Source organism: Sinocyclocheilus grahami, unplaced genomic scaffold, assembly GCF_001515645.1.
Source record: "Sinocyclocheilus grahami isolate Dianchi unplaced genomic scaffold, SAMN03320097.WGS_v1.1 scaffold134.1, whole genome shotgun sequence".
NCBI lineage: Eukaryota > Metazoa > Chordata > Actinopteri > Cypriniformes > Cyprinidae > Sinocyclocheilus > Sinocyclocheilus grahami.
In genome coordinates, this window is record NW_015505313.1 from 2078279 (window position 1) to 2087684 (window position 9406).

Below are 9406 nucleotides of genomic sequence, written 5' to 3' on the forward strand. Positions count from 1 at the left end.
GTTGCAAGAAATTGTCTTCAGACACAGTGCACAACCCTCTACGGACCCCTTGGTAATTGAATCACCATTTGCTAGTAAATTGTTTTAGTTTACTCACCAGACTATCTATCTATCTATCTATCTATCTATCTATCTATCTATCTATCTATCTATCTATCTATCTATCTATCTGTGTATGTATGTATGTATATATACTATATAATGCTAATTATTGATATTTAATGATAGAACTTTAATAATTAGAATTAAAACTTGGTAACCATGTATGAATGCGTAGTCATTTTAACTGAATTTAGGACTGGTGGTGGTGCTTTTTTGGTCATTCAGTGTTTCTGTAAAAAAAAAATAATAATAATACAAATTCTACTAAGAACAATATAAAACGCACTAAGAATTAATAAGCTGTTGGATTCATGAATATTAATGAGGTTGTGTGCGTTCGCTTGAACTGATTTGCTGAAATCAAAGCCGGGATGATAATAGGTGAGCGGCAGCCAATGAGATTGTCGTTTGCACATTTTTTCCGCCTACTACCGGAGAACCCAGCAGTTCTTAAAAGCTGAAGAATTCCAAAGGAACTCCATTATTTTGACAGGGAAAAAAAAAAGAAAATTGTTTACATGTAGCGCATCAGTTCTGCATGGAATGTAAGACTCTCTCGCTCTCTCTTTGTGCGTGAGAAAAAGGCAAAGTGACGGCGAGTCGTGCACCTTCACACTAGAGTTTACAGTACGTCAAATCCAGGTATGCTGCGAATTCATTGAGATGAATTGAAAAAAAGCACAGATCGCTTGACCGAGAGTGTAACTCTGAAGTGCTCAATGTGTTTGGCGAGTGTAAATGTATCTGTGCTAAACTTATACTTAGCCTCCAACTCTTACACTGGTGAGTAAAATCTAAGAATTTGTTAGCCAGTGGCTAATATTAGACATCATTTATTCGCCCAGAGTGAAGATTCAGTCACATATGCGAGTGATTTATGCAGTGTAGGGGGTTGGTGCAACAGCATGAGCAAACAAACAGCAGACTCATGAATAAAGGTTACACACTGAATTTAGGACAGCATTATTCTTACATTGTGCAATATGGTTATGTGGGGGAAACTAAATGGGCAAGACACTAATTCTGGCTGACGTGCCACCAGCAGCAGTGTTACAATGCCATGCATAATGAAAACTAATACAACCTGATTTCTTGATCCACTTTGTCTGGTGATGGCTTGTGTAAGTTAGAAGAATGGGGTCAGTGCAACAGATGAACATTGTTTTCTAAGGATTGCGAGCTCTCACTGTTTTCTGGCCTGCTTAAGGTGGAGTTCCTCTGTGAGAGAGGTGCTGATGTCAATAGAGGCCAGAGGTCATCCTCTCTGCACTATGCTGCCTGTTTTGGCAGGCCACAAGTAGCCAAGGTAAAGTGTTTGTCATATAACTGACTCTTTTTGTAGTTATTATACATTGTTTTTAATGTATTGTATTTATTTTATGGCAAATGTTTCCCAATAGACTTTACTGCGCCATGGGGCCAACCCTGACCTGAGAGATGAAGATGGGAAAACTCCGTTAGACAAAGCTAGAGAGAGAGGACACAGTGAGGTTGTAGCAATTCTCCAGTCTCCTGGTGAGTCCATCAGCTTTCTTCTCTACTTCATGACAATATTGTTTCCCTTTTTATTTTTGAAAGTAAAAGTTTCAGAAGATTGAAGCTAAAATGTGTTTTGGGAGATTTAAAAATACTTTTCATGCAAATTTTTCATAAAATGTCAACAATGAGGCTGTATGGTGCTATCAGAACATCGCACTTGTTGTTTGAGCTCCTCAAACCAGCCAGACACAGCAGCATTGGCTCAACCAATAGTGTGAATTTCAGGCAGACTAGTTGTATGGACATTACAAGATTACAATTTATTAATTTATTTTTTGCTGCTACTTTGTTTTGAGACTGGTGGCATAGAAATTACAATATTATGCTTGAATGCAATCACTCATTAATTTTGTAATTGTGAATTCAATGGGATTTGTTAGATTTTCAAAATAAAGTGTTTCTTGTGGTGTTTGATATAGGAGACTGGATGTGTCCTGTTAACAAGGGTGATGACAAGAAAAAGAAGGATGTTAATAAAGATGAGGAAGAGGGCAGTGAGCCGAAAGGTGACCCTGAGATGGCGCCTATCTACCTGAAAAGGCTGCTCCCAGTATTTGCACAGACCTTTCAGCAAACCATGCTGCCTTCAATAAGGTGAGGGGCTCTAGAGGATCATCAGTGCCAAAGTACAATTTCAAAAAGAAAACCAGTGTAGTAACTTTTTTTGTATATTGCCAACTGTCAGTAGGACATCAGTGCTTTCCTTTCAATGATGGTTTGTTTGTTTGTATAATCTCTTTCATAGGAAAGCTAGTTTAGCTCTGATCAGAAAGATGGTGCACTACAGTTCTGAAGTTCTACTTAAGGAAGTGTGTGACTCTGATGCTGGACACAACTTGCCCACTGTACTTGTGGAAATCACTGCGACTGTGTTGGATCAGGAGGTTGGATATTTTAGTCTTTCCCTCCTGGTGATCTTTTCTGAAATTTAATAGGGTTGAAGTTAAGTCTTACTGACCTTTCTACTTGTTTTTCACAGGATGATGATGATGGTCACCTGCTGGCACTGCAGATCATTAGGGATCTAGTGGATAAGGGAGGTGATGTGTTCTTAGATCAGCTTGCCAGGCTGGGTGTCATTAATAAGGTGTCCACTCTGGCAGGACCCACATCAGATGATGAAAATGAGGAAGAGGCCAAACCTGAGAAGGTCAGACTCAACTCATTCCACATTTTCTTCTTTATTGTTGTGTTTGTGTATCCAGAATGTCTGTGTTGATGACAACATTTTCTTGTCACTGTTCAGAATTTGCTTTAAAATAAATCCGTCCGTCTTATTTTCCAGGATGATGAACCACAAGAGGATGCCAAAGAGGTCCAGCAGGGGAAGCCTTACCACTGGAGAGACTGGTCCATCATCAGAGGCAGGGACTGCCTTTATATCTGGAGTGATGCAGCTGCTTTGGAGCTTTCCAATGGCAGCAATGGTTGGTTCCGCTTCATCCTGGATGGTAAACTGGCCACCATGTACTCCAGTGGAAGCCCAGAGGGTGGCTCCGACAGCTCAGGTAGGTCTCCTGCAAACAAACCGATCGATCAATAAAAGAACAGACCTATCTTGGCAACAAATAAATGAAACGGGATTGCTTATTGTTAAATTATGATTGGCTCCTGTGAGTTATAGTAGCTGATATTTTCTTTCCCTCCTTCCTATAGAGAGCAGAAGTGAATTTTTGGAGAAGCTGCAGCGTGCCAGAAGTCAGGTCAAACCGGTGACAGCCAGTCAGCCCATCCTCTCCACACAGGGTCCCACCAAACTCACTGTGGGGAACTGGTCTCTAACTTGTCTGAAAGAGAGTGAGATTGCCATCCATAACTCAGATGGCCAGCAGGCCACCATCCTCAAAGAGGACCTACCAGGCTTTGTGTTCGAGTCAAACCGAGGCACTAAGCACTCTTTCACTGCAGAAACCTCTCTAGGTAAGTTTGGGAAAAATTGTTTAAAAGCATCACTTTTGCCAGTATCTTTCCTCAGTCACTCAATTATTGGCTCCTTTGTTTGTCACAGGGTCTGAGTTTGTTACTGGCTGGACTGGTAAGCGAGGAAGAAAGCTCAAATCCAAATTGGAAAAAACGAAACAAAAGGTATGATTACTTGTGTATTCCTTTTATCCTCTAGCATTCTTATCAATGTTGATAATAAATTTGTTGCCCCCCCCTCACACACACAATATTTGTGGAAACCATAATACTTCGGGATCCCCTTTGAATAGGAAGTTCAAAAAAAAATTTGATTTAGAAATCAAATGGCTTTATAAATGTCTTTACTGTGACTTCTGATCAATTTGATATGTCCTTACTGAATAAAAGTATTCATTTGTTTTAAAAAAAACGGTCCCACCAAACTCACTGTGGGGAACTGGTCTCTAACTTGTCTGAAAGAGAGTGAGATTGCCATCCATAACTCAGATGGCCAGCAGGCCACCATCCTCAAAGAGGACCTACCAGGCTTTGTGTTCGAGTCAAACCGAGGCACTAAGCACTCTTTCACTGCAGAAACCTCTCTAGGTAAGTTTGGGAAAAATTGTTTAAAAGCATCACTTTTGCCAGTATCTTTCCTCAGTCACTCAATTATTGGCTCCTTTGTTTGTCACAGGGTCTGAGTTTGTTACTGGCTGGACTGGTAAGCGAGGAAGAAAGCTCAAATCCAAATTGGAAAAAACGAAACAAAAGGTATGATTACTTGTGTATTCCTTTTATCCTCTAGCATTCTTATCAATGTTGATAATAAATTTGTTGCCCCCCCCCTCACACACACAATATTTGTGGAAACCATAATACTTCGGGATCCCCTTTGAATAGGAAGTTCAAAAAAAAATTTGATTTAGAAATCAAATGGCTTTATAAATGTCTTTACTGTGACTTCTGATCAATTTGATATGTCCTTACTGAATAAAAGTGTTCATTTGTTTTAAAAAAAACAATCTTACTGACCCCACAATGACATTACCTAACTTTCTCTTTCCATTTCTGTGTCTGTAGGTAAAAACCATGGCCAGAGATCTGTATGACGATCACTTCAAGGCTGTGGAGAGTATGCCGAGAGGTGTAGTGGTCACTCTAAGAAACATCGCCACACAGCTAGAGTCTGCTTGGGAGCTACATACTAACAGACAGGTAGAATTAAGCTAAAAACTTTATCTGCTTATAGAATATACTTTTGTCACAATTTATATTAGTTCAACGTCCCATTTAATTGGGGTCAAAAAGACAATAACAGTGAGTAAGAGTTTGCTTCATGTTTCTTCAGTGCATTGAAGGTGAAAACACATGGCGAGACCTCATGAAAACAGCTCTGGAGAATTTAATAGTAGTTCTCAAAGATGAGAACACCATTTCTCCATATGAAATGTGCAGCAGTGGCCTCGTGCAAGCCCTTTTTACTGTCCTCAGCAATGTGAGTCATGCACAATTTAATGTTCAGTTCTAAACATTAGGGCTGGGTAAAAAATGTATATCTCTATTATGATCGATTCTCATTTTTACGAAACGATATCGATTCTTAAATCCCGAAAATTGATTACTCTAGCCTGTTTTCAGTTAATGGACAGAATGTTGAAGGGCACTTCCCATCCATTATATCGCAATAAGCATCGTGCTTTGGTACTTTTAATATGAAACAAAGTCTGTTCATTGAATTGCAGTATTCAAACAATAGATGCTGTTTTGGCACTGTTTAATGTGGAGTGACAGATCGCTGTAGTGCCTCAGTTCAATAAAAGTGGCAGCGCGAGGTGCACGTGAACTGATCATCTCCTCCACATTAATAATACCAGCTTCTACACAAAATAAACATGACTAAACACCCTAAGGTAAGTTAAAAGAAAGAGTACAACTTTACAATCCATATCCTGTCTCATGTAATCGCTCAATCAGTGTTTCAGCCACGCAAAGACGTCAATATAATGGCTTGTAAACAATGTCACGTAACGTCACATTTGCCTCAGAAAAAAAAAATATTTGGTGACCATAAACTCATTAGTCAGCTAGAAAAATAAACTGTAGAGAGGGGTATTTTGCTAAATATATGCACCATATATTCATTATAACTTTTACTGTTCTTCAAAGTTTAATTTATATTTTTTATGATAGCCGCCATTTAAATGTTTATATTTAAAAAAACTAATTGAAGTAGAAATATTATGTAATTGTAACTTTTATTATAAAAATTTCATTAAGTGTAATTTAAGCAGTTGTATAGCCTAAAAAAAATCAGTCAGTTTTAACCTTCAATATTATAGTAATGTAGTAGCTTACCAACTAACTCATGTATATTTTACAGCATTAGTTAAGAGGTTTTTTTCTTGAGAAAATTTTGCATGTGTACCAGATATATCCAAAATAATCTATCGAATTGAATTGGGAATCGAATCGCAAGCTTGTGAATGAGAATCTAATCGAATCGTGAAATTTGTCAAAACCCAGCCCTAGTAAACATGTCTAATTATATTCCAAATACTTATTACCCTTTTACTTATTACGTTTTCCTCACAGAGTGTGGCGCTAGACACGAAACATGATTGTAAACCTCTGATGGAAAGAATAAATGTGTTCAAGACTGCATTTACTGAAAATGAAGATGACGAAAGGTAATATATCTTGTTACTCATAACGGTAACTGAGCCAGGCACAGCATGCAAAAGTAATCTCTTCCCTGTATATCTGAGTCTCAACCAGCAGCTTACTTGGCTGATTTGAACACAGTGAGAGAATTTGTTTTCCTGTAGTTTGTTTGTCTAACATTTAATTTGTTTTTGTCCTCTAGCCGACCAGCAGTTTCCTTAATCCGCAAACTGATAGCAGTGTTGGAGTCAATAGAGCGGCTACCTCTCCACTTATATGATGCACCAGGCTCAACGTATAATTTACAGGTCAGTCTCTATGTTTGTGTATATTTTTAGTTTGGTGCACATGAAACCGTGACATCTTTCATTATGAATGGTAATATATCATTAATATCTTTTTCTGTTGTGTTAGATACTGACAAGAAGGTTACGCTTCCGCTTGGAGCGTGCTCCAGGTGAAACGGCCCTGATTGACCGAACTGGTAGAATGCTAAAGATGGAGCCGCTGGCCACTGTTGAGTCACTGGAGCAGTATCTGCTCAAGATGGTAGGAAAGCTTTTGTGTGTTTATTTCTTCTATTATTCTATATTTACTCAGCTGTATCCCCACAGGCATCTGAGAAAAGGTCATACATTTGTCTCATCCCTTTCCCCAGGTGGCCAAGCAGTGGTATGACTTTGACAGGTCCTCATTCATCTTTGTTAGGAAGCTCAGAGAGGGTCAGAGCTTCACCTTCAGGCACCAGCATGACTTTGACGAGAATGGAATTGTGTACTGGATTGGCACCAATGCGAAGTGAGCTTCTTTGTCCTTTTTTGCATGATCATTTAAATAAATTTAATTATGATTGTTCATTCTTACATTATGATATCCGACATGACCCATTTAAACAAAATGTTATGCATAAAGATTGCTCTTCTGTTTGGCCACAGGACCGCATATGAATGGGTGAACCCCGCTGCTTACGGATTAGTGGTTGTGACTTCCTCCGAGGGCAGAAACTTGCCTTACGGCCGACTTGAAGACATCCTGAGCAGAGACAGCTCCGCCCTCAATTGTCACACCAACGATGACAAAAACGCTTGGTTTGCCATCGATCTTGGTTTATGGGTCATCCCCTCTGCATACACACTTCGCCACGCTCGTGGATACGGTCGATCCGCCCTCCGGAATTGGGTATTTCAAGTGTCCAAAGATGGTCAGAACTGGATGACACTCTACACCCATGTGGATGACAGCTCTCTCAATGAACCGGGGTATGTGTGTTATAACACTATTTTAGAGTCTGCTGTTATTGTGCTCTGCCTGCCTTGACTTGACCATATGTATTTTTTGTGCACCTACTAATATGTCTTATTACTGCCTTAGGTCAACAGCCACATGGCCTCTGGATCCATCCAAAGATGAGAAGCAGGGCTGGAGACACATTCGTATTAAACAGATGGGGAAGAATGCCAGCGGACAAACACACTACCTCTCCCTGTCTGGTCTAGAGATCTATGGCACTGTTAATGGTGTCTGTGAGGACCAGCTGGGTAAGTGCCAACAATTTCTAACACTACACTTGGACTCATTGTAATACAATTATAATATTTATACTTCAAAGAGATGTTTGTTGTAAGCATATGAGTATTTGCCATGTAACCGATCTAATTGCAGTAACCTAATGTCATTGATTTTTCTTTTGGGATCTGGCTCCCAAAGCACCACATGGCAACACTGAAGACTTAGTAATGTGCTACTCTATTTCGGCATACACTGGATTTGGCTTTAAAGTTATGATGTAGCAAAAGATATTTTCTTCCATATTGTGGCGAACAGCCAAGGTAAATGTAATAAAAATTTAGGGCAGGGACTTACCTTATCCATTTGTTTTTTAATTGTATGAAGATCTGAATGCGAGTTTGTATCTTCTTTAAGAGGCAGGGTTTAAGTGGGCTAAATGATTAGAGACGTCCAATCGCCGGAGAGAAAATCTAATTATGACATTTTGATTAAAAATAACATGGTTAAAAAAATGAAACCTATGCATGGTTGAATTGTGCAGAGTAAGACAATAAAAATGTCCATTTCATGCTGAGTCATCTCTCATCACGATAGCATTGGATTATGTAAATTAAATGATTAACATATGAACTGGGAACGGAGTCATTAAAAGGGGCTATTTAGCAAGCATGTTATTTTAATTTGTCTACACTATCACAAAAGAAAAAATGACCATCATTAATTGCGCTCTATTTGAATTAGAGACTGCTTTGTCTCTGCTCATGTTTCCAATCAGTCAAGATTTGTTCTGCATTTTCAGGTAAAGCAGTGAAGGAGGCAGAGGCCAACCTTAGAAGGCAGCGCCGGCTCTTTCGCTCGCAGGTGATGAAGTACATTGTACCAGGGGCACGGGTGGTGCGCGGTATAGACTGGAAGTGGAGGGACCAGGATGGCAATCCTGCTGGAGAGGGCACTGTGACAGGAGAGGCTCATAATGGTGAGGACCGGTGTCACTTTTGTGGCTCTTAGTGTGTGCATCCAACTGTTGATGGCTTGTATAGGACAGCACAATGTGTAATGCTTATGCCGTAGCAGATTTCTGTACAACAGTGTTCAAGGCATCTCTGCATCGGACCACTACATGAAAAGTTCTTTACTGGCCAATCGACAATGGAGTTCAGTGGTACTTCAATGTTTAAGGGAAACAAATTGTGAACATCAAGTGCATTTGCATGTTTTGAGAAGCTTTCTGCAGCAAATCCATCACAAGTGAGGGTGGGGAGATGGAGTTACCCATTACTGACGTTCACACAGTAAAACAGAACAAAAGTTAAATCACATTGGACTTATTTTCCCAGCATGCCTCAGAGGGACTGCTTTCAGATCAGCCCTTCTTATTTTCAAGTATCTTACAAATACTTTTAGTTAAAGGTAAGGTTAGGTATGACTGGACTGATCTGAAACCAGTCTTTCTTCCTGTGTTTACTTCTAGATGTGGTGCTTTCCTTTTGCTTCTATTCTGCATGAATAAATAATAAAAAAAAATCTGTTTCACACTCTGAAGTTCAGTGATAAGTGTTGGATTACTACTTTTTGCTCCCTGCTTCTGTCATTCCATACTTTTTTGTTTTTGTTAGTTTACTATTTTGAAGTGCAACCTTTATCCCTCCCCCCCCCCCCCACTACCCGGCAACCTTTTTTTTTCCCTTCTTCT

The 9406-nt window shown here is 39.5% G+C and overlaps 1 protein-coding gene across 4 annotated transcripts in view; it reads left to right on the forward strand.

The window, feature by feature from the left end:
* The window catches only part of hectd1 (HECT domain containing 1), a 36767-nt gene that overhangs the window by 12421 nt on the left and 14940 nt on the right, over positions 1-9406 (forward strand). For 2 of the 4 annotated variants that reach the window (XM_016279856.1, XM_016279855.1), the window contains 17 exons: positions 1310-1408; positions 1503-1617; positions 2061-2235; positions 2387-2525; positions 2621-2791; positions 2927-3149; positions 3298-3561; positions 3650-3726; positions 4624-4758; positions 4892-5038; positions 6136-6230; positions 6407-6512; positions 6619-6753; positions 6863-7002; positions 7140-7463; positions 7576-7742; positions 8513-8689. In XM_016279856.1, the coding sequence (XP_016135342.1) occupies positions 1310-1408; positions 1503-1617; positions 2061-2235; positions 2387-2525; positions 2621-2791; positions 2927-3149; positions 3298-3561; positions 3650-3726; positions 4624-4758; positions 4892-5038; positions 6136-6230; positions 6407-6512; positions 6619-6753; positions 6863-7002; positions 7140-7463; positions 7576-7742; positions 8513-8689 (2689 nt within the window). Of the gene's footprint in view, positions 1-1309; positions 1409-1502; positions 1618-2060; positions 2236-2386; positions 2526-2620; positions 2792-2926; positions 3150-3297; positions 3562-3649; positions 3727-3982; positions 4150-4237; positions 4315-4623; positions 4759-4891; positions 5039-6135; positions 6231-6406; positions 6513-6618; positions 6754-6862; positions 7003-7139; positions 7464-7575; positions 7743-8512; positions 8690-9406 lie in introns of all 4 variants that reach the window. The other 2 variants (XM_016279854.1, XM_016279853.1) reach the window with 2 other exon arrangements.